Source organism: Aethalodelphis obliquidens, unplaced genomic scaffold (genome assembly GCF_003676395.1).
Source record: "Aethalodelphis obliquidens isolate GAN/ISIS:26980383/991018 unplaced genomic scaffold, ASM367639v1 scaffold35, whole genome shotgun sequence".
NCBI classification, from domain to species: Eukaryota; Metazoa; Chordata; class Mammalia; order Artiodactyla; family Delphinidae; genus Aethalodelphis; species Aethalodelphis obliquidens.
Genome location: NW_020837979.1, coordinates 5,449,849 through 5,474,758, shown reverse-complemented (window position 1 = coordinate 5,474,758; position 24,910 = coordinate 5,449,849). Strand labels below are relative to the sequence as shown.

Below are 24,910 nucleotides of genomic sequence, written 5' to 3'. Positions count from 1 at the left end.
TATATATATATATATATATATATATATATATATATATATATACCATGGAATACTACTCAGCCATAAAAAAGGACAAAATTTTGCCATTTGCAGCAACGTAGATGGACTTGGAGGACATTATGCTAAGTCAGACAGACAAAGACAAATACTGTAATGATATCACTTATATGTGTAATCTAAAAAATACAACAAACTAGTGAATATAACAAAAAAGAAGCAGACTCACAGATACAGAGGTTACCAGTGGGGAGAGGGAAGGGGGAAGGGGTAAGATACAGATAGGGGAGTAAGAGGTACAAACTATTATGTGTAAAGTAATCTACAAGGATACATACAGGGAATATAGCCAATAGTTTATAATAACTGTAAATGAAATATAACCTTAAAAAATTGTGAATTGCTACATTGTACGCCGTAACTTACATAATATTGTACACCAATTATACTTCAATAACATTTTTTTAAAAATCAAGTCAGGTTAGTAAAAAGAGAAGAGAGATTCTTTCAAAACCTGGATATAGGCTTACATTTTTTTGCTGTGTCTATGGCACTGAGATAGCCTATGGATATATGAGCTTATTCATAAATTTAACATGAATAGGAGAGGTGAGGTAGGGAAAGAAGAAACATACCCTGGGGGTGATAATTGTATTTATTTCTGATTTCTTAGCCTGGGTGACAGGCATATAGGTACAGAATATGGTAATGTTGTATAATTCTCTGTTTGCCTGAAGTGTTTTATTTTTTTAAGAGAAAGTGATGAGAAATAGTTAAAATTCATTCAGAAAAATAATTTTACATACCATAGATTTATGTTTGTTTCATCAGACTGGGGTTGGTGTTTATATTGGGAGCAATTACGTAACTCTTAATTGCAGCGGATCTTCTGGTAGTTTGCTTCATTTTAAAATAAAAGGAAGTGAAATAATGGGTTCATCTAGCAAAGGGCCTGGGCTTTAGGGCTTTGTTGGTGACATCTGAACGGCTTCTGATGCCATCTAGTGGAAAGGACATGTACTGCTTCAGTCATGACTGCTTTGGGAGCAGCAGTGACAGCGGTGGAAACACTCCAGGAACTTTTTAAAAAAATACTGATGCCTGGGCCCCACCCCCAGAGATTCTGACTTGATTGGGTCTTGGGTGCGGCTTGGGCATCAGGACTTTTTAAAAGCTCCTCGGGTGATTCTACTGCAAAGCCAAGATTGAGAACCACCAACCTAAAATGAATGAAACGTTTAACTCCTCGAGTGCTGTACATTCCTTCCTTCCGTCACTCAGCAAATATTTATTGAGCACGTATTATATGCCAGATAGTTTTCTAGGTCCTAGGAAAATAAAGTAATTAAGACTTAATCAAAATCCCTGTTCTCATGGAACACATACTCTCTTGAGAGGAGAAAGGCATGAACCAATAAATAAACAGTGGAGAACGCTATCAGGAATGATGAGTACCATGTACAGAATTAAAAGAGGGTGATGGTATGGAAACTGGTGAGGTGGCTGCTTTCCTCGGGGCCAGAGAAATCTCTGGGGAGAAGCTGAGGATGAAAGGACAAGATGGAGCTAGTGCAAAGGCCCTGCGGTTGGAGTGAGTTTGGTCTCTTTAAAGAACAGAGGAAAGGCTGAGGTGAACAGAGCATGGGGCGGGGGGGAGAGGGCCAAGTGACGCCAGGTCAGGTCCAAAGCTGGACTTTGGAAACTAGGGAAACAAGTTGGGGTTTTATTCCAACTGCACCAAGAAGCTACTGGGCTTTGAAGGAAGGTAGTAAATGATCTGTAAGGCTTGAATGCCAGCAACATTCTTTCACATATCTAAAAAACTGAGGCTTGTTCATCAGATTTCTCTAAAGGGTATCATGTTCAAAGCTATTTCTATAAGTAGCAGTTAGACACATGTTCATTGTTTACTAAAGGTGATTATTCTGCCTTTATTAAATGTTAACCTACAAGAAGAATTACAATTCAGAAGTCTCCAAGACCACTGTCCGGTTCAGTGGTTTGCTAGAAGGACTCATAGAACTCAGAAAAGCTGTTCTGCTCGCAGTTATGGTTTCTTACAGAGAAAGGGTACAGATTAAAGGCAGCCAAGGAGAGAGGCACCGAGGGCCGTGTCCAGGAGACAGCAGGTGCAAGCTTGCAGTCGTCTCTGCTCCTGGAGCCGTGTGAACGCTTGCTTCCCCTCACACCTGTGTGTGGCAACACATGGAACATTGCCAACCAGGCACCTCGCATTTATTACCAAAAGTAATAAGTCCAAGAGGGGCAGTATAAATGTATTATCTAGAAAGATAAGAGGTTACCAAATACTAGAAGGAACAGCTAAAATAGTTGAACGTGGTTGTTTCTGGGAAGAACCTGTGGGAAGGAGCCAGCCAGGAGACTGCTGTCCTTCATGATGAGCCTGTTACAACTGTCAGGCCTCTTGTGCAGCTATCAGTTTGGTAAAACGAAAGGTAACTAGTGTTTTAAAAAATCAAAAAGAAGGCTGTAAAATGAAAACGTATTCATGTTTTTAAACATAGTAAAAGGCTGGTAAAAATAAATATTTTTTACTGTGTAAAATTTTTAAGAGGAAATGGAAGGTACATCAACTGTACCACAAATTTTATTTTATTTATTTTATTCTATTCTACTTTATTCTATTCTATTCTGTTCTGTTGTATTCTATTCTATTCTATTCAATTGCCATTCTATTCTATTCTATTCATTTGCCATTCTATTCTATTCTATTCTATTCTATACTATTCTATTCATTTGCCATTCTATTCTATTCTATTCTATTTTATTCATTTGCCATTCTATTCTATTCTATTCTATTCTATTCTATTCTATTCTATTCTATTCTATTCTATTCATTTGCCATGTGGCGCAGCTTGATCTGAGTTCCCTGACCAGGGATTGAACCCAGGCCCTCGGCAGTGAAAGCGCCTCTAACCACTGGACTGCCAGGGAATTCCCTCAATTTTTTTAAAAAGAAGAAAGGATGGGAGATGAAAGATATCCAGAAAATGTTCTAGGAAGGAAAAAATGACAAATGAAACAAATAGCATTTATTTATCTGACACAGAAGATTTTGGATTCTTCTGAGTGCTGTTTTTTAAACGTTATTTTTATGGACTTGTAAAAGCTACATGCAACAACAGTCCCCTCACTTTTTTGTAAAAGGCAGTGGGTTTCAACTTGTATTCCTCAGAGCCTGTGGGATTATGGGGAGGCACTGCAGGGCACCTGGAGCTTCGTCCAGAGGATGCAACGTGAACAGGGCTCTGGGTGCCCCTACTTCAACAAGAATTTCTCTCCTTCGGTCTGGTTTACATGGTGATGTTCTCTAAGAAAGGGATCCTCTGCTGCTAAAACGAAGGCTGCAAACCATGCCAGAGTCTTAGGTCCCGCAAGGGTCTTGGGTCTGAGGAAGGATTCCATACTTAAGTTCAGAAATATCTCAGGTCACAGCATCTAGGCACTGAGCTCTGTATTTGGACAAGGGGTGCTAGGATTGGAGAAGGGGTTGGGGGTCTGGTCGCTCAGCACTGGCTCAGGTGCTGGAAGCTGTGGTGTTGGTGGGGTCCTGTGTTGGCAGGTTCAGGTGATTAAGTTACAGGTGAGTGATTCTCTCACTCACTCACCTGAAGACCCTACAGAGCTTGAGCTCCTTGACTCTGCAGGGCCTCCTGGTCACAACATAGGGACTTTCCTGCATTCTTTGTCAGCAGCTCTTTACTGAACCCGACATCGGGCCGGGCACTGGGTAAGAGCTTGGATCCAGCCATGAAGAAGGGCAGGCCCCTGGCTTCATGGTGGGTGGTCTAGTTGATGACACAGGCAATTGCAGGACATCGTTGGACCACTCATTTAGCATCTGGCCCCCTAGAGCCACTCTCCACATTCCTGTACCCTGCCATCAACCACAGGAGGATGGTTATAGCCTGCTGCGGACCACATAACAGGCTCCCTAGGCCCCTGGCTTCCAACTGGGTTTGCCATTGGGTAGCTCCAGCAGGAGATCTGAGTGGCAGGAGACTGGGGTGTTGAGGGTAGTTCTTTCCCTAGCTCTGATGCAGGTTGCTCATCCTATATGACTCTTTCCTTCCAGGTTCTGACAATTCCTCCCTTCATTTGTCTCTTTGGGCTTAGAGGTGATAACTGCCCCACTAGGTTATTACACTAATCCTGTGACTGCCCACATCCACCCCTAGAGTTATATAATTTAAATGTGCATGTTTCCTGTTGACCAGAGCAACTCTGACAAGTGCGATGTTAGGATAGACACAGAGCCGAGCCCTGAGTAGGGTGTAGCTTGTTACGAGGATGTGGGGAAGGGGTTGGGTGGACAGGAATGGTGGGGTAACTTTTGTTGTGCCCTGATCTGATTGGCTACCGTCTTGTGGTTTAAAAGCCATAATAAACAGTTTGGATTGTCTAAAGCAGGGGTCAGTAAATTACTACCTGGGCCAAATCCGTCTGTGTTTGTAAATAAAGTTTTATTGGAACCTAGCCACACCCCTTTATTTACATGTTGTCTCCAGTTGCTTTGGTGTTACAGCAGCAGTGTTACTGACCCAGGTCTTTGTACTCTTCCATCAGTAGAGATTGATAAGGGACCAAAGAGAAATTCAGGCAAGGCTTTACTGGGGCTCGTGCTGCGGCACCAGGGAACAAAAGCAAGTAACTCTGCCCTTGCTCGCTCCATGAGCAGGTGTGAGCTGGTCCCTAAAATGGGATGAGAATGGGGGCGGGTCTGTGGGTTGGGCAGAAGGAGTGGCTTAGGTGATCTGCCCACCCCCTTGGTGATGCTGTCTGCAGGGAGCACGTGCGGGACACTGCTTTCGTGTCCGGCACCTCAGAAATAGCAGTTGGTTTGTGGCCTTTTTGTATCTTGTTCATAATTGCCCTGACTGTGCATGTGTGTGGTTATTTTTAGTCCCTTATAGTTTCTTTGTATTCTGTTGCTCTAGGAGACATTTGTCCAGGTGCAAGTGCAAGCATTCCGGTAGAGGGTCCCAGGTCCCAGCCTATCTCAGCAGGGCTGAGTAATCATGACAGGTACCATGTGGCTCACGACACCTAAAATATGTACTATCTGGCTGATACAGAAAGAAGGTTGTTGATCCTTGATCTCAGGCAGCAGTTCTCAAAGTGTGGTCCGTGGAAACTTGGAGGGTACCTGAGACACTTTCAGGAGTTTGGTGAGGTCCAAATTATTTTCATAATAAGTGTCAGACCTTTGCCTTTAAAAAAATTTTTTTTTTATTGCATTGACATTCGCACTGATGGTGCAATAGCGATGCCGGGTAAACTTGCTGGTCCTTTAGCAGGAAGCAAGGCAGCAGCACTAAGATGTTCTATCAGTCATATTCTTCACTGCCATGTATGCACAGTTGAAAAGGAATAACGGTCAGTCTCACTGAAGAATGTGCTTGATGAAGCGATAAACGTCATTGATTTTATTAACTCTAATCCCTTGAGCACATGCCTTTTTTTTTTTTTTTTTTGCGGTACGCAGGCCTCTCACTGCTGTGGCCTCTCCCGTTGCGGAGCACAGGCTCCGGGCGCGCAGGCTCAGCGGCCATGGCTCACGGGCCCAGCCGCTCCACGGCATGTGGAATCTTCCCGGACCGGGGCGCGAACCCATGTCCCCTGCATCGGCAGGCGGACTGTCAACCACTGCACCACCAGGGAAGCCCTAGCACATGCCTTTTTAATCCTCTGTCTGACAAAATGAGAAGTACCCATAAGGCACTCACGCTGCATCCATGGTTGTCTCCAAGAAAAGCACGTTGGCGACTGTTTGAATTATGAGCTGAATTAGCCGCTTTTTTTTCACGGAACACCATTTTCACTTGAAAGGATGATTAGCAGATAGACTGTAGTCGTTCAGGTTCAGGTACTTGGCAAACGTTTTCTTGAAAATGAACAAGGTGAGCCTGTCACTTCAAGGGTAGTGTTCGTTGCCCATGATAAAATTGGAGCATTTGCATGAAAATTAGAGTTTTGGAAAACTTGTATCTGCCACTGTGAGCTTCACAGCTTCACGATACTTAAAAAATACTTTTCTGCTGAGATCAGTGAGGATATTAATACATGTGATTCTTATAAGGTATAATGAAATGTATCAACATTTGGAAGATCTGCATATTGCTGTGAACAATATTTTTCCAAATAACTAATGTATGATAATCTGAAAATCATCCCTGGTAAAATGTGCAAGATAGACCAATGGACTTGAATGTAATGGACTATGAAAATTCGTTAGTATGGTTTCAATTTCACATCATAAAGAACCTTCAAGAGACTTCACTTGTTGAGTGTTGGTGTTGTATCAAAGAATTGCCACAATTATGTAAAAAGGCTATTAAAATACCCCTCCCTTTTCTTTTCAACTCAATATCTGAGTGAGGGGCTTCCCTGGTGGCGCAGTGGTTGAGAGTCCGCCTGCCGATGCAGGGGACACGGGTTCGTGCCCCGGTCTGGGAGGATCCCTCATGCCGCGGAGCGGCTGGGCCCGTGAGCCATGGCCGCTGAGCCTGCGCGTCCGGAGCCTCTGCTCCGCAGCGGGAGAGGCCACAGCAGTGAGAGGCCTGCGTACCGAAAAAAACAAAAAAAAACCTGAATGAGGCTGGATTGTCTACATATATTTCAACCAAAGGAATGTGTTCCAACAGATTAAGTACAGAAGTAAATATGAGTATGTTTTGAGCTTTCTTCCATTAAGCCAGACGTTAAGACACCTGTAAAAACGTAATGCTACTCTTTTCACGAAATGTGTTTTATTTGAGACTATGTAGCCATTTTCATTGCTGTTTTTAAGAGAATAAATATTTTAACGTTTTAGCAGTTTTAATTTGTAATATGGTAAATCTCGATAGGTATAACCCATATAGACAAAAGCTCTTTGGGGTCCTCAATAATTTTTTTGTTTTAATAAATTTTATTTATTTATTTTTGGCTGTGTTGGGTCTTCGTTGCTGCGTGCAGGCTTTCTCTAGTTGCAGCGAGCGGGGGCTACTCTTCGTTGTGGTGCGCGGGCTTCTTATTGCGTCGGCTTCTCTTGTTGCGGAGCACAGGCTCTAGGTGCGCGGGCTTCAGTAGTTGTGGCACGTGGGCTCTAGAGCGCAGGCTCAGTAGTTGTGGCGCACGGGCTCAGTTGCTCCACGACATGTGGCATCTTCCCAGACCACGGCTGGAACCCGTGTCCCCTGCATTGGCAGATGTATTCTTAACCACTGTGCCACCAGGGAAGCCCCTCAATAACTTTTAAGAGTATAAAGTGTCCTTGAGACCAATAAATTTTAGAACTTCTGGTCTGTGAAAGGGAAATCTGGAAGTCCCTTGACAGTGAGGCAGCATTTGGAAGACGGAGGTGCTGGGCAGTCTACAAACCCCAGGGTCTGGATGGACATAATTTTGAATATCACGAAAGCCAGGGTTTTGTGTGCTGGGCCTTTATAGTCATTAACTTGTTTACAACAACTTTCTGAAGTTGGTGCTGTTTGACCTGTCACTTACAAGAGAGGAAACCGAGACACAAATCTCAGTGCACAAAGCTGGTAACTGGAGTGAGGACTCAGACCCAGCCAGCTGACTTCAGGCTCCGTGTTCTTACCTGCGACACCATGTGCCCTGGACACAAGTCTCTTTTGCTTCTTTTCCTTTCCCAATAAACCGAAACGGTTCATGAAAACCCTGTCTCACTATTTACCACCCTGCCAACACCAAGGGACATGCGCTGTAGCTCTTACCAGATTACCTTTAGTCCCGCTGAATGAGTTCCAGCACAGTTAAATGAAGACAGAGGCAGTCAAAGAGTCCAAAATTATCTTCAATGGGGAAATGAAAACAATAAGCACTTACTTCTTCATTTGTTTCCCCTCATGAGTTCTTACACAATCTACAGCTTGGAGCTGTTTTCAATTCTCTTCATGACATTAGTGAGCTAAAGGCACCCCCGGTTCTCTTCGGGTGGATCACTTCTTGCTGCGTGAACAAAAGGGGAGTTCAAAGTCACTACATTCACAGGTGTGGTCTTTTTCATGGGAAGGATTTAGAAATGCTTGAAATTAATTTCATGTCAGATGTGTTGAAATAATCTAAAGGCTGAAATAAAAGTTTTATTGAAGGAGGCGAACAGTAAGGCCCGTTTTATGCGTAAAAATCCAAAAAGAAAGATTAATTTAAAGAAGTAATAAACCACGCAACTCTTTCTCCTCTTTTAGGTATTTGAGGCAGGGATAGCCCAAGAGAGTGACTCCCTTCCTGTGGACCTCCTGTTGCCAGAAGGGAAGCCTGAGGCCCAGAGGGCTCCAGATGTGCCCAGTTACAAAGCAGGGGATGCTAAGCTCCTCCTCGTGCAGCCCGAAGGCTCCTCAGGGGCAGGGATGGGTCTCATCCACGCTGTCCCCCCCAGCTCATGCTCGGGAGGTGTTTGCTGAGCTGCACGCAGGTCGCAGACCAGGTGAGCCTGGTTCGGAAGCTCTGCTTACCTTCCTGGTTCACTCCTATTCTGGCTGAGTTGGTCAAGTCCTTTGGATGCCCTGAATCGAGGAGAATAAACCCCAGTGATTGGTGACTACACGGCATCTAGAAGGGCTTTGGGGAGAGTTGGAGAAACGGAAAGAGCTTTCTGATGCTAACATACTCGCAGGCGGTGACGATTCATCTGATGGACAGAAAATCAAAGGTTTCCACTGAAGCTGCCTCCGTCTTTTTTGTCTTTCCTGGTTTTTCTGAAAGAGCCACTTGGGAGGGATAAGAAATAAACCAACCGCAAGCACTCCTAGGTGGCACCACGGGGAGACTCGTACTGTTCTGCTGTGTGTTTCATAGTGTTCCATGTGGAACGTGGCTCGAAGCTGCTGTCACCCCAGGAAGGGGCAGGTGGAGTCTCAGGAGGCAAAAGAGAAGAAACACCTGCCACTCCTTTCAGCTGGGGATGGGGACGACTTCAGAAAGGACTCATAGGCAGACGTCTGAGGAAATGGAACAGATTCCACTCTTACACTTACAAGGGATGTTTCCTGTCTCTCAGTACAATTTTTAAAAATTTATTTATTTATTTATGTATTTATTTATCCTTGGCTGCGTTGGGTCTTCGTTGCTGCGCGCGGGCTTTCTCTAGTTGGCGGTGAGCGGGGGCTACTCTTCGTTGCAGTGCGCGGGCTTCTCATTGCAGTGGCTTCTCTTGTTGTGGAGCACGGGCTCTAGGCGCGCGGGCTTCAGTAGTTGTGGCACGCGGGCTCTAGAGCGCAAACTCAGTAGTTGTGATGCACGGGCTTAGTTGCTCCGCGGCATGTGGGATCTTCCCGGACCAGGGCTCGAACCCATGTCCCCTGAATTGGCAGGCGGATTCTAAACCACTGCGCCACCAGGGAAGCCCTCTGAATACAATTTTTTCCATCCTAAAAGTAATACATTTTATTTAGAAGTCACATGGATGTAAAAAGAACAAAATAACCTAGAGATCATCAAAGACAAATATGGTACGATATCACTTATATGTGGAATCTAAAAAAATGATATAAATGAACTTGTTTACACAACAGAAGTAGACTCGCAGACGTAGAAAACAAACTTACGGCTACCAGAGGGGAAAGGGTGGGGAAGGGATAAATTAGGAGTTTGGGATTAACATATACACACTCCTATATATAAAATAAACAAACAACAAGGACCTACTATATAGCTCAGGGAAATATATTCAATATCATGTAATAACCTATAATGGAAATCTGAAAAAGAATATATGTATACATATATATATGTATAAAACTAAATCACTTTTCTGTACACCTGAAACTAACACAACATTGTAAATTAACTATACTTCAATAAAAAAATTAAGAAAGGAAAAAGAAAAAGGTAAATATCTAAAGACAACCAATGTTTACAGCTTTAAGTGTACACACACACACACACACACACACACACACACACACAGAGAGCACATTTATTTTGCTTTTTGCATTTAGCATTATGCCATAGGGAATGTTGCTATATTTTTAAAAACTTTTTATTTTGAAATAACTGCAGATTCACAGGAAATTGCAAAACGATGTAGGGAGAGTTCCCATGTACTCTTCACCTAGTTTCCCTCAATGGTAGCATCCTGGGTAACTCTAGTACACAATCAAGATTGGGAAACAAGCAGTGTTACAATGTATGTGTATAGTTCTATGCAATTTTATCACATGTACACATGTGTGTGGCCACCATCACAGTTAAGATACAGAACTGTACCATCACACAAAGCTCCTCGTGCCACCCTTCTAGAGTCATACCCACCTCTCTGCCCCCCCATCCCTAATCTCTGCAAACCATTAATCTATTTTTCATCTCCAAAATTTTGTCTTTTCAAAATGTTATATAAATGGAATCAGAAGTATGTGATCTTTTGAGACTGGCTTTTTCTTTTCACCCAGTGTAGTTTCCTTGAGATCCATCCAAAATGTAACATGTATCAATAGTCCATTCATTAGTAATTGCTGAGAAGTAGTCCATGTATGGACTTACCATATACAGTTGACCCTTGAACAACAACATGGGTTTGAACTGCACTGGTCTGCTTCTATGTGAGTGTTTTTTTAATAACTATAGTACCTATATTTTCATTTTATAGATCTACACAGTGCGAGAAAAAGTGTTTTTTTTTTAAAGTTTGTGTTTGATTAGAGATCACAGTATGTGAAATCAAAAGAACTAGGATCTGAGTCCTGATTCTACCCAAATGTTTCAGCTTCCTGCCCTTGGGTGAGTCATTTATCAATTCCTTTGTTTCTGAGGCAGAGATAGCAGTGCCTGGATTTTTAAAAAAATATTTATTTATTTATTTGGTTGCACTGGCTCTTAGTTGTGTCAGGCAGGCTCCTTAGTTGCGGCTCATGGGCTCCTTAGTTGCAGCAGTTGGGCTCCTTAGTTGCAGCATGGGAACTCTTAGTAGTGGCATGCATGTGGGATCTAGTTCCCTGACCAGGGATCGAACCCAGCTCCCCTGCATTGGGAGCATGGAGTCTTATCCACTGTGCCACCAGGGAAGTCCCCAGTGCCTGGATTTTCAACTGTGTGTGGGGCTGATGCCCCTCACCTACGTTGTTCAAGGGTCAACTGTAATTTTAAATGGTTGGTAAACAACATTTACAATGACTGATATAATATTCCTACTGGTAGAGATGCAGTAGATTTCCTAGCTATTCCCTTACTGTTGAACACTTAGGTGTTCCTGATGAAAATAAATGCTACTGACTATCTTGCCCAAAAAGGTTTTCCTGATTCTGATTTCTTTAAGATAGACTTTCAGAAGTGGAATTATTTACACAAAGGATATTAATGTTTTTCAGACTCTTAATGCATGTTACCAAATTACTTCTCCAAAAGGTGTACTTGTCTATATAGTTCCCCCATAGCCATTTAGAGATTAAGATAAGAGGGTTTCCTAAATTACAGTCTGAATAGTAAATGTGTAACTTGCTTTCTGCCGAAGCCAACTCAGTGTTCATAGGAGAAGCTAATGAGCCCTGTTATGTCCGAGATGTACTTAGTTTGGTATGTGTGATCTAAACTTATCTTGGCATCATGCTGCCCACTGTGATCAACATGACTAGAGGCAAAATGTTGCACCCATGCTGCGTCCAGCAGTGGCCAGGAAGCCTGTGTGTGCTTTGATCTGTGCCTCCTCTGGATTTTTGTTAGCTACCTCAGAGAGGCTGATCCCTGAAGAAGTAAAAGTGAGAGAATCAAAAAAGCTCAGGGCTTCCCTGGTGGCACAGTGGCTGAGAGTCCGCCTGCCGATGCAGGGGACATGGGTTCGTGCCTCGGCCCGGGAAGATCCCACATGCCGTGGAGTGGCTAGGCCCATGAGCCATGGCCGCTGAGCCTGTGCGTCTGGAGTCTGTGCTCTGCAACGGGAGAGGCCACAACAGTGAGAGGCCCACGTACCACAAAAAAAAAAAAGCTCAAATATATGGGACTTCCCTGGTGGTCCAGTGGTTAAGACTCTGCACTCCCAATGCAGGGAGCCTGGGTTCGATCCCTGGTCAGGGAACTAGATCCTGCATGCTGCAAATAAAAGATCCCACATGCCACAACTAAGATCCCACACACGGCAATGAAGATCCTGCATGCTGCAACTAAGACCCAGCGCAGCCAAAATTAAAAAAAAAAAAAAAAGCTCAGATCTAAAAAGATAAAGCTGGAGGTATCACACACCCTGATTTCAAACTATGCTACAAAGCTATACTAATCAAAACAGTGTGGTGTTGGCATAAAAACAGGCACCTAGATAAATGGAACAGAATAGAGAGTCCAGAAATAAACCCACATATATATGGTCAATTAATTTATGACAAAGGAGCCAAGAATATACAATAGGGAAAGGACAGTCTCTTCAATAAATGGTGTTGGGAAAACTGGACAGCCGTGTGAAAGAAGAAACTAGACCACTATCTTACACTATACACACAAATTAACTCAAAATAGATTAAAGCCTTGAATATAAGACCTGAAACCATGAAACTCCTAGAAGAAAATATAGGCAGTAAGCTCCTTGACATTGGTCTTGGCATTGAATTTTTGGATCTGGCACCAAAAGCAAAGGCAACAAAAGCAGAAACAAACAAGTGGGACTACATCAAACTAAAAAGCTTCTGCACAGCAAAGGAAACCATCAACAAAATGAACAGGCAACCTACAGAATGGGAGAAAATATTTGCATATCATATATCTGATAAAGGGTTACTATAATATCCAAATTATATAAAGAACTCAACTCAGTAGCGAAACAAACAAAGAAACAAATGAAAATGATTAAGAGTGGGCAGAAGGGGCTTCCCTGGTGGCTCAGTGGTTGAGAATCTGCCTGCCAATGCAGGGGACACGGGTTCGAGCCCTGGTCTGGGAAGACCCCACATGCCGTGGAGTAACTAGGCCCGTGAGCCACAACTACTGAGCCTGCGCGTCTGGAGCCTGTGCTCCGCAACAAGAGAGGCCGCAATAGTGAGAGGCCCGCGCACCGCGATGAAGAGTGGCCCCCGCTCGCCGCAACTAGAGAAAGCCCTTGCACAGAAATGAAGACCCAACACAGCCATGAATAAATAAAGAAAGAAAGAAAGAAAGAAAGAAGCTTTCATTTAAAAAAAAAAGAAAAGAGTGGGCAGAAGATCTAAAAAGACATTTTTCCAAAGAAGACATACAGATGGCTGACAGGCGCATGAGAAGGTGTTTAACATCACTAGTTATCAGGAAAATGCAAATCAAAACCATAATGAGATATCACCGCACACCTGTTAGAATGGCTATTATCAAAAAAGACAAGAAATAACAAGTGTTGGCAAGGATGTGAAGAAAAGGGAACTCTTGTAAACTGTTGGTGGGAATGTAAATTGGTGCAGCCACTATGGGAAACAGTACAGAGGTCCCTCAAAAAATTAAAAATAGAACTACCATATGATCCAGCTATTCTACTTCTGGGTATTCATCCATAGAAAATCAAAACACTAATTTGAAATGAAAACACTAATTTGAAAAGATGCACCACCCACCCCCAGCCATGTTCATTGCAGTATTATTTACAATAGTCAAGGTATGGAAACAACCTAAATGTCCATTGATAGATTAATGGATAAAGAAAATCTAAGATATATGTTATACATTGTATAATATATCTATATTATATTATATTATATATATATATATTTTTATATATGCAATAGAATACTACTCAGCCATAGCAAAGGAAATCTTGCCATGGTGGCACCATGGATGAACCTTGAAGGTGTGTGCTAAGTGAAATAAGTCAGACAAATACCATATGATTTTATTTATATGTGAAATTTAAAAAACAAAACAAAACTCAAATGCAGGGAACAGACTGGTGGTTATCAGAGGGGAAGGGGGTTGGGGGAGTGAATGAAACAGGTGAAGGGGGTTAATTATATGATGACGGATGGTTACTAGGCTTACTGTGGGGATCACTTGTAGTGTATACAAAGATCAAGTTTTTATGTTGTACACCTGAAACTAATGTTATACAACAGTTTTACCTCAATTTTAAGAAAAGCTCAGATCAGAGAGGACAAGTGAGGACAAGTGACTGGCATGGATGTACATGCCACTGACATGTTGAGATCATCAAGGGCAACAACCAGCTGGGAGCTTCATCTTCAGGACTGACCTGCTGTTTGAATTAAATCAACTGATTTGGGACCCTTGTTGTATCATTAGTGATATGAATCAGCTAACCTCATGAGTGAAAATTGATTCCTAAAGGCACCTCATCCACTTAATACAGACATCTCTGAAATACTGACATTCTTTGCATATAAACAATTGAAAAGTTTTGGTTAAAGATGCTACTGTCTTACCTTCCTGTGTTCAGTGCTGTAAGGCGCCCCACCCTCATCACAGGACATACTGATAGCTCTAGTCCAGGGAACTGTAATAAGCTCTGACCTGCCAGGAATCTGGAGCCAGCGGGGGATGACTGACCACTGCTACAGGGAACTTTAGTCCAGAGCCAAGCCTGGGGGAACCTGGCAAACTCAAGTCAGGGTCCCTTATCAGGACCCGGCACACCATCTCTGCTTAGAGAAGGCAATGGCTCTCAGCACAGTTGGGTGTCTTCCTTGTCAACCTAAGAGATCCATTTGGACCCAGAAAGGGAAGATTGGAACTAAGGCATTAGGGTTTATGGTTCAGCTTGTGTAAGTTACTGCAACGTGCTTCACGGAAGGTCAGCTGGATTGCAGTGAGAGAAGGTTACAGCCAACATATGCGGCCACCTTGATCTCCTCTCCCCTGACTTTAAGGTGTGTAGCTGCAGAAGTCAGTAGCTAGACGTGCTCAGCATTGCTTGGACCACACTCGGGACTGAGGTGGGCCTAGTCCCCCCGAAGTAGCTGGGTTTTATATCATGTTACAAACATCTTATAAAGTCCTGTGTGTGTTGGTACCACAGATTTGGCAACAAGAATTCAGGAACTTAGTCATAGGAAACACTTATAAGTAAAAAGCAATCACAGAGTGGGAGAAAATATTCATAATACTTGTATCTGACAGGGGACTCATATACCAAATATACAAAGAGTTCCTACAAATCAATAGGAAAAAGTCAGGCAACTGAATGCAAAAATGGGCCAGAGGCTTTAATGGGAACACTACAACAGAGAACACCAAATGTCCAATAGCAAAGGAAGAAGTGCTGAACTTCCTTAGTCACAGGGAAGTGAGAATTAAGAGAATGATGTGATACCACCACACTCCCACTGGAAGGGCTAGAAAAAAGAAGGAAAATATTGATTTTTGGTGTAAGGAAAATCTCATTCACTGAATTCTCCTGTACTCCAAATGGGGAGCTTTTCTCCTCACCAAGCAATTCTCCAGCTCCCTGGCAGACACCAGCTGGGTGTCCTACAATTTAAATCAGTTCTGACACTCTCTACCTGGAGTTAGCATCAAACCCCACTGGTTAAGGGCTCAGTCCCATAAGACTGTTCCCCACCCCCGCCTCCCCAAACTACACACATTAAATGCAGGTCTTGGTTGTCACCCAAGCTTTTGACCAACTGGCTATAAATCAGAGGTTCCTATGACCCCGTTTTTTGGTTCAGTAATTTGCTAGGATGGCTCACACAACTCGGGAAAGCAGTTTACTTACTACTTCTGATTTATTACGAAGGATATTTCAAAGGACACAAATGAACAGCCAGATGGAAGAGGTGCTTAGGACATAGGATGAAGGAAGGGGCACGGAGCTCCTGTGCTCTCTGCAGGGGTGCTATACTTCCAGCACCTCCCCGCGTTGCACCAACGTGGAAGCTCTCCGAGATCTGTGCTTTTGGGTTTTTATGGTGGCTTCATTACGTAGGCATCATTGATTAAATCATTGGCCATTTGGTGGTAATTCAACCTCCAGTCCCTCTCCCCTCCCCTGAGCTTGGGGTGGGGGCTGAACGTTCCAACCCTCCAATCACCTGGTGGGTTCCCTTGGCAACAAGCCCCACCTTTCCGGGCTTTCCAAAAGTCAGCTCATTAACATAAACGCGGGTGTGGTTGTATTCCAAGGGTTTTAGAAGCTCTGTGCCAGGAATGAGGACAAAGACCAAATAAATATTTCTCATTATAAGTTGCCGTATCACACTTGGCGGCCATGTCATAGACAGCTGAGGGAGACACAAGCTGGTACAATCCACTTTGGAAAACTGTTTGGCAGAATTCACTGAAACTGAACGTGCACATAGACTGTGACCCAGCAATTCTACTCCTGGGTGTGCAGTCAAGAAAGGTCAGCGTAAGGCCAACTGGCCCGAGGCAGGGGAACACAAGCAGATTCACAGGTTGCATCAGAACGAAATTCTCCGGACCACCCAGTTCCAGGAACTGCCCTGGAGACATTCCGGACCACCCAGTTCCAGGAACTGACCTGGGGACTTTGAACCCAGCCCAGCCTTCCCGCCTTTCGATGGGCGGGACTAACGGCCCCCCCAGGACACCCGAAAAGACCACCACATAAGGAATACCCTGCGCCCTCCCAGATTCACCACACCCCTTTCCCTTCTTCCCCTATAAAATCTTGCCCAACCCTCGCCCGGGTGCGACTTCTCTGGCCCCTTTCTCTCGGACCAGTGAACCTCGCCCGGGAGCGCTCCCTGATAAAGCTCACTTGAAGCTTTCCTCTGTTTCGCGTATAAGCACAGTCAGTGCTTATACCCACAGCGTGAATGGTCATAGCCGCTCTATTCATTATAGTTTCCCAAACTGGGAACTACCTACATGCCCACCAACAATAGAATCGGTAAAGAAATTCTTGTATAATATAGTCACACGATAGACTATTGTATTAATTGTACCACAAACTGGGTGGCTTAAAAGAACCCAGAAATTTATTTCCCCAGTTTTGGAAGCTAGACGTCTGAAACGAAGATATTACCCGAAAACTGGGTTCACCTCTTGGTAGGTGTTGAGCCAAAAGCTACAACCGAGCCGAAGATGGGGAGAAGGAAGCATTTATTACTTGTGACAAGTAAGGAGAACACCGGGGACCTTTCCCAAGCAGTGTCTCCCCTAACAGCAAAATTGGGGACGTTTTAAGCTAAGGCACATGCATATTCATGAAGGGGCTTGAGCAGAGGAGAACTCAGCATAGAACTGGGGCAAAGGTCGACAGAGTCCAGGCTTTAGTTGGTTGAAGTCAAGAGGGTCAACGTCAGCCTTCCATCCTCCACCAGGGGATGGAGGGGGGCTTAGTTCCTGCAGAATTCAGAGACTGCATCAGATTGTTATGTATATTCCTTGAGGAGGAACTAGGACTCAGTTTTATCGCTGAACTATTGTTTCTTGACCGCTTTCCCTCTGTCCCTGTGTTCCCTCACTTTCCTTAAGATCAATGATTATTGAGACCTGTTACAAACATCTTAAAGGGCAAGGATTGTGGCCAGGCCTATAAGGATCGCCAAGTGGCTTAGACCAAAATGGCTTTTCTTATGTCAAGAAAGCCGTGCCTGGTTCTCTTTCTCCGGGGACCCCCTGCCTTAACTGCTGACAAAGGCTTTGGCAGGGTCAGGCTCCAGGATGCTTCCTTGCCTCTTCCAGCTTCTGGTGGCTCCAGATGTTCTCAGCTTGTGGCAACATCACTCCAGTCTCTGCCTCTCTCCTCCCTGTGTGTAACTTTGGTGAGAGCCACCTATTCAGTTTTCTCCCTTTTGTTTTGAGCTTCCAGCCAACAAAGAGACAATGAAACATTTCCTTGCCTCATGCCAAAGTTACTGCTCCCTCTTTGTCACAGGTTGTGGTGTTGTCCCCTGCCTCCGCCTCCCTGCCCCCCAAATTCCTATGTTGAGTTGTAACCCCCAGTTAGAAAGTGACTGTATTTGTATAGGGTCTTTAAAGAAGTAATTGAGTTCAAGTGAGGTCATTAGGGTGGGCCCTAATCCACTATGATTGGTGTCTTTTTTTTTTTTTTTTTTTTTTGCGGTACGCGGGCCTCTCATTGTTGTGGCCTCTCCCGTTGCGGAGCACAGGCTCCGGACGTGCAGGCTCAGCGGCCATGGCTCACGGGCCCAGCCGCTCCGCGGCATGTGGGATCCTCCACGGACCAGGGCACGAACCCGCGTCCCCTGCATCGGCAGGCAGACTCTCAACCACTGCGCCAGCAGGGAAGCCCTGATTGGTGTTAGAGATTACGAGGGCTTCCCTGGCAGTCCAGCTGAAACTGTGCAACCCAGATTGGGACTTGAACCCACGTTCTTTTAACTGAGCTCACACACCTGGTCTCAGGACTTAATGAAGGTCAGGTTCTTGATGTCTCATGTGGAAAGAATTCAGTGAGAGACAAAGTGATAGGTAAGAAGCGGATTAATTTAGACAGAAACACACTCCACAGACTTGTGGGCCATCTCAGAAGGCAAGAGCAGCCCCAGGGTATGGGGGGGGGGGGGGGGGTTGTCGGTTTTTATAGGGGTGGGTAATTTCATAGGCTAATGAGTGGGAGGAGTATTCCAGCTATTTTGGGGAAGGGGTGGGGATTTCCAGAAATTGGGCACCGCCCACTTTTTGACGTCATGGTCGGCCTTGGACGGTATGTATGACTGGATGTATGTCCGGGAGAGCTTTGGGTCTCTACTGGTGGAATGGTGTCTCCTCAAAACTCATGTCCACCTCAGAATGTGACCTTATTTGGAAATGGGGTTTTTGCAGATGCAGTTAGTTAAGATGAGGACATACTAGATTAGGGTGGGCCCTAAACCCAATGACTGGTGTCCCCATAAGAAAGCCATATGAAGCACAGACACACGGGAAAGAAGGCCACATGACTGCAGAGGCAGAGATGGGAATGGTGCAGCATAAGCCAAGGGACGCCAGAGACCGCTGGGCATCACGGGAAGCTAGGAGGAGACAAGGAAGGATTCTTCCCCGGAGCCTTTAGAGGGAGCCTGGCTCTGCTGACACTCTTATTTTGGACTTTTAGCCTCCAGAACTGTGAGAGGACAGATTTCTGTTTGTGGTTATTTGTTACCAGGGCCTGAGAGTTGTTTTCGGGGAACACGTAGGAAACCCTGGATTACCACTGTTAAATAACGAAAAGTCAACTGTGTAAATTTTAAAGATTTAATGGGGTTTATTGAGCAGTTCATGAGTCGGGCAGCATCCCATCTAGCAAGTAGAGAGGAGCTGCCAAGGGCTACAGAAAAGAAAAGGTTTTCAAAGGCAAGACAAAGAAGTCTAAGCAAGGAAGATTTATTTCAGGCATAGGTATCCTACTTATGGGGGATGGAAGAAGTCTTTGTGACAGGTTACTTCATTTTCCTTTGGGGCATGGTGATCGATTAGCTCATTGGTGCTGACCAGAAAATTCCTGGTTAAGACTACATTTCTGGGGGAGGGTGAAGCTTCAGTTAGGTTAGTAGTGTGACCTAGCATAAGTGACTCCATCTGGGGCCTCTGGTTTTCTTTTTAACACCAACCTAATTTTGAAAATGCTCTTACAGAAAGAAAACTATTTAGTTTTTTGGGGTGGTGGGGCACATAATGTTCACATATTTTGAAACAACTTAAAAAAAAAACCCACAGGGCTTCCCTGGTGGCGCAGTGGTTGAGAGTCCGCCTGACGATGCAGGGGACACGGGTTCATGCCTCGATCCGGGAGGATCCTACATGCCGCGGAGTGGCTGGGCCCGTGAGCCATGGTCGCTGAGCCTGCGCGTCCGGAGCCTGTGCTCCGCAACGGGAGAGGCCCGTGTGCCACAAAAAAAAAACAACCAAAAAAAAACACAGCAAAACCTATGCAGGTAAGCTCATTGCTGTAACAGACATCCCAAACACAATAAAGTTTAATTACTATAGTAAATAAATAAAATGAGAGTACTTTCAAGATAATTCGAATCAGTTTCCCAGGAGTCCAAGCGTTACCAAGTTATATCTGCTGCTGTTAGTTAATTGAAAGGACCCTTCTACAGGGATATCTAATAGTCAAGTGAAGAAGCCTTCAGAATATGCATGCCCCTTGACCCAGCAGTTTCTCTTCCTTCAATTATACTTTAGAATTAAGGTGGCGCGCAACTAGATAATTCTCGAGCTACTAGCATGAGTTAGCGCAGACTGTATCTCCCAAACTTGCCTGCTGGGAATCGCTGGTGGAATCCCTGTAGGGTTTTGTAGGTCTAAGGGAGGAACTGGGGAAGTCTGGAACACACCCCTCCGTGATTCCCAACCCAGAGTACACACTAGGCACCTGGGCAGGTGTTTTTGCTTTCTGTTTGTTAATACCTGGCCACCAGGACCAGGCACTAGCATTTTTGAAGGCTCTTGGGGAACTTCCAATGCACAGCTAAGGCCCAGAATCAGCGCCCTTGGGCAGGCTGCGGTAAAAAGTTGTACAACAATTTTGTAAACGAATGTTTATTGGAAACATTTTACGAAAATCTTGTTAAAGTAACTGTGTACAAAAGCTCGTGTGCGTATGATTCCATTTCCTCAAATAGGAGTGTAAGACTGGAAATTAACTTTGGTAATGAGAAACGCGTGGTCTTCATAGCTATTAGCACTTAAAAAGGTTTCACCATGAACAGCCAGGTGTGTTATATTAAGAAAACGTTTCAGATTTTTTTTTTTTTTTCTGCTGCATTGGGTCTTCGTTGTCGCACTTGGGCTCAATAGTTGTGGCTCGCGGGCTCTAGAGCGCAGGCTCAGTAGTTGTGGCACGTGGGCTTAGCTGATCCACAGCATAAGGTATCTTCTCGGACCAGGGCGCGAACCCATGTCCCCTGCATTGGCAGGCAGATTCCTAACCACTGTGTCACTAGGGAAGCCCGCAACTTTTCATATTATAAGATGCATTTTTCCAGGCAATAACGTCACAAATTTCTTGGGACCTTCTTTGCCTGGTACAACCCTCGGGGTGCCTCTGGGGGCGGACGTTGCTCGCCCATGCGCAGACTGCACCACAGCGTGGTGCTGTGGCACCGCGAGACTTCCGCAGCTCCCCCACAGGCCCCACCCCCATTTCCGGCTTTTCGCTCCGCCCACTCGGCGTCTCGGGATCCTCTCCCTGGCCCGGCTCCAGCAGCCTCGCTCTGGGTCCGCGCCACACTCTTCTCTGCGGGCGGCTGGCTTCCCGGCGGGTTTTGTTTGCGACGCTGTCGTGCCACAGCGCGCTTTACGGCCGCGGGGACGGAGCGAGCCGGTGCCAGGGCCCCTCCGGCCCGGAAACAGGACTGGCGAGCGAGGTTGATGCCCGGCGGCGGGGCGAGCGCGGCGTGTGGCCGTCTTCTTACCGCCGCGGAGCAAAGGAGGGCCCGGGAAGCGGCGGGGTCGGTGTCTAGGAGTGGGCCAGGAGGCTCCGGCTCCGGCGGCGGCAGAGGCGGAGCGGGTGGCCCCGGGCCGGGTTGTGGAGGCCCGGGGGGCCCCGCGTGCAGGATGAGCCTGACCCCGAAGGAGCTTTCGAGCCTGCTGAGCATCATCTCGGAGGAGGCGGGCGGCGGCAGCACCTTCGAGGGCCTGTCCACCGCCTTCCACCACTACTTCAGCAAGGCCGACCACTTCCGCCTGGGCTCTGTGCTCGTCATGCTGCTGCAGCAGCCGGACCTTCTGCCCAGCGCGGCGCAGCGCCTCACGGCGCTCTACCTGCTCTGGGAGATGTACCGCACCGAGCCGCTCGCCGCCAACCCCTTCGCCGCCAGCTTCGCGCACCTGCTTAACCCCGCGCCGCCCGCCCGCGGCGGCCAGGAGCCCGACCGGCCGCCGCTCTCAGGTAAGCCCGGGTCCTCCCGCCGGGAGTCCGCTGTGCGGCGCGGAGGGTGAGATCCGGCAGCTGCTGGGCCTTCACCCACACGTGAAATGGATTGTGTCCTTTTGAAATCCCTTCCGCACCCGCTCCACCGAGTAGGGACAAGTGGCAGCTTCACGGCACCGAAAATTACTCCTCCCAACAGTACGGGCCGTGAAACCGTGCCGCTTAGTGTTGGGCTTGACGCTTTAGTGCCTCATGATGCAGTTCGTGCTCGTCACGCGCGTCTGAGGTGTGTGCAGTTGTAAGTAATGACACACAGGATCTGCCCTCCTACACCCCGGCTTTAAGTCTCAGGAGTCACCGAGAAGTCGTTCAGAACCCGAATACGTTGCTGAGCGGAAATGCACATTCAGCAGCGTTTCAGGACTTTACAGCCGCCTTCTTGCTGTTAGGTGTCCTTGGTTAACGCGATGGGGGCAGAGGATAGAAAGTGGTCTCAATTCACGGCCTAGAGTGGAAGACGCAAGACTGCTGCACATTATGTAAAATGCATGCTCGTGCACCTTTAGTGAGATCACTGGGTTGGATGCGAGGCCTCTTTTGCTATTTCTGTTTGTTTGTTTGGCTTATAAACAGAAATTTATTTCTCATCGTTCTGGAGGCTGGGAAGTCCAAGGTCAAGGCCCCCGCAGACTGGGCGTCTGGTGAAGGCCTGCTTCCTGGTTCATAGACAGCTGTCTTCACGCTGTGTCCTCACATGGTGAAAGGGATGAGGGAGCTCTCTGGGGTCTCTCTTCCCAGGGCACTAATCGCACTTATGAGGGCTGTGATTGGGGGTTAGGATCAACACTTTAACATTCAGCCTACAGCCCAGGCTTAGCACGGTAATGGCACAATAAAGGATGATTATTTGAACCTGAATTCAACTGAAATTCAAGTAGAGCAAAACCCAAAACCATATACTTACTCTATAGTTTTTAAAAAACTGTTCACTGTCATCTCCTCTACTAGAGGGAATTAAAGCTGGCCTGATAAGTTGCCTGACGGGACCACTAAATGTCTAAATTGGTAATCGACTATATTCTATCCAGTTTAACCCTCTCTGTTAACACGGGGAAACAGAGGTCCAGAGAGTTCGAGAAACTTGCCCAGACACAGACAACTACTTTTGGGCTGGGCCAAGTGTAAGACCGGGGTTCCTTTCATTAACACCAACATCTTTTCATTTATGTGGCCTTTCACAGTTTACCAAGCACCTCTCAGCTCCATGACCTCACTTATTGTACTATATCCATGAGCGTACAGAGGTGGCTTTTGGGAGATTTTTTTGCATCCTCAGACCAGTGTTGCAATAGCTTATTCTATAACGACCCTTAAATTAAAAAAAAATATATGTACACACACATGTAAATGTGTGTGTACATATATATGGACATATGGAAGACACAGCACCACATCTCCCTGTGTCACCCCATGCGGGCCACACCCTGGCAGTCACAAAGCACAAAGAGAAAATGGTCTTCGGTTTGAGAATTCCCGAGTTGCCACTGATGCTTCAATACCAAAGGGCTTAGAAGTGTTTACACTTTCAAGGGGAGTAGGAACGTTTTAGGTTTCCCTTTAATGAGTCTCATTTTGAGACAGGATGGCAAGGTTGGCCAGCTGCTCTTCATGCAGTTTTTGTAGTAAGTCTTTCAAAGAATGAATGGTGAAGCCAATTCATTTCTCCTCCTGGAATTTGTCTTCTTCTTTTTCTTTGTTGTGAGGTTATATATTAAAGGTATGGGCATACAGACATTACAAAAGATAAGGGCTGTCACGTGAGGGAGGAAGTCAGACAACAAATGCAAAGAAACCTGTGGAAATTAAAAATCTGAACTCACAGGCAGGGAGGGAGGCGACACGGTCTTTTCACAGAGCCGTACACATAATGCAACTGTCCTCAAAAGCAGGAATGGAGAAGACTAGCCATTCAGCTGCAGAGCAAAGCTGGGGTCTTGGCTTTAGCGCTTTTTATGTCTTCAGCATTCGGCTGGGCAGCAAGTGCCTTTTCCAGAGTAGGCCAGAGAACATAAGTCCAGTTTGGTTTTTAAGGCTTGAGTCAGCTCTGTGGCCAGCAGCTCGTGGAGGGACACACCATCGTGGGAGTACACCCCGTTTCTCCCAGTCCAGTCGTAACGCTTGGGGCCACTGGATGGTGAAGATAACTAGATTTGCTTGTTTGGGGTCTGCTTGTTGACCACGTGTGTTCCTAGATCTCCACCCAGTTTAATTGTTAAAACACCATATTCCCAAAGGAGGCATCATAGCCTTCAAGTGTGTAAGGTTTGTCTGCAAGGTCTTGAGAAAACTCTGCTAAGGAATCCAGCGTCTCCTCGGCCAGTTTTGCATACGTGGTATCGTCCAGACGGCCAGCGTCACCCAGAGTTCCCATTGTCCTCAGATTCATCAAGCAGACGCCCTGCTTTTTGACATTCAGGATCTAGTTGAGGCAGCAGAGGCTCAGACTGGGGCTGGCTGCCTGTGCAGGCCCTGGCAGCTGTAGAGCTGGGCGTCCTTCGTGGGCTGTGGGGCCCTGGCGTGGGCCTGGACATAGCCCGGGGGTGCCGAGCGGAGCAGAGGCTGGCAGCTGCGTGGTGCTCCAGCATCCACATCTGTTTGTTTTTTAAACTCAAGAGATGCTTTCTGAGACTTGATTTTGGGAGAAGACCTGAAGCCAGGAGAGGAGAAGGGCACAGAGGAGATGGTGATGAGTGATAAGGGTACCTGGAAGACTTGGAGGAGGACAGCGGTAGGGGGCGGAGCAGGTGGTGACAGGTGGGAAACAGTTTGATCTTACAGTCCTTAAGCAGTGAGGAAACAGGCGAGTGACCCCTTAAGGCAGGGACTGCTATTCAGGGAGCCAGAAGGTAAAGGCAGCAGATTTTGAGGTCAGGCCGGAGAACTTCTCCTTGCAGGGGAGGGTGTCTACGTTTAAGCTGGTCATGGTTCCTGCTGGCAACTCCTCTGGATCTAAAGCATCTTCTCGTGGATTTCCTGCACTGCCCTTACCTAAGAGGGGCAACCTGTGCATTCCATGAGATGTCTTTAGGGTACAGGTACTGAACCTGGTTTTCAGGAAGTTTGAGAATGCTGAGAAAGTCGCTGCAACGTGTGTGTGTGTGTGTGTGTGTGTGTGTGTGTGTGTGTGTGTGTGTG

The 24,910-nt window shown here is 46.0% G+C and overlaps 1 protein-coding gene and 1 long non-coding RNA gene across 2 annotated transcripts in view; both read left to right on the top strand.

Moving 5' to 3' along the window:
- The window catches only part of LOC113632030 (uncharacterized), a 49,614-nt gene extending 40,841 nt beyond the window's left edge, over window positions 1-8,773 (top strand). Inside the window, exon 4 of the long non-coding RNA XR_003437625.1 lies at window positions 8,214-8,773. This is a non-coding gene — a long non-coding RNA (uncharacterized LOC113632030). The remainder of the gene's footprint in view (window positions 1-8,213) is intronic.
- A 12,364-nt stretch (window positions 8,774-21,137) lies between these two features.
- CNOT11 (CCR4-NOT transcription complex subunit 11) overlaps window positions 21,138-24,910 on the top strand; it is an 18,387-nt gene continuing 14,614 nt past the window's right edge. Inside the window, exon 1 of the mRNA XM_027128785.1 lies at window positions 21,138-21,733. Within this exon, the coding sequence (XP_026984586.1) occupies window positions 21,214-21,733 (520 nt within the window). The 5' untranslated portion in view covers window positions 21,138-21,213. The remainder of the gene's footprint in view (window positions 21,734-24,910) is intronic.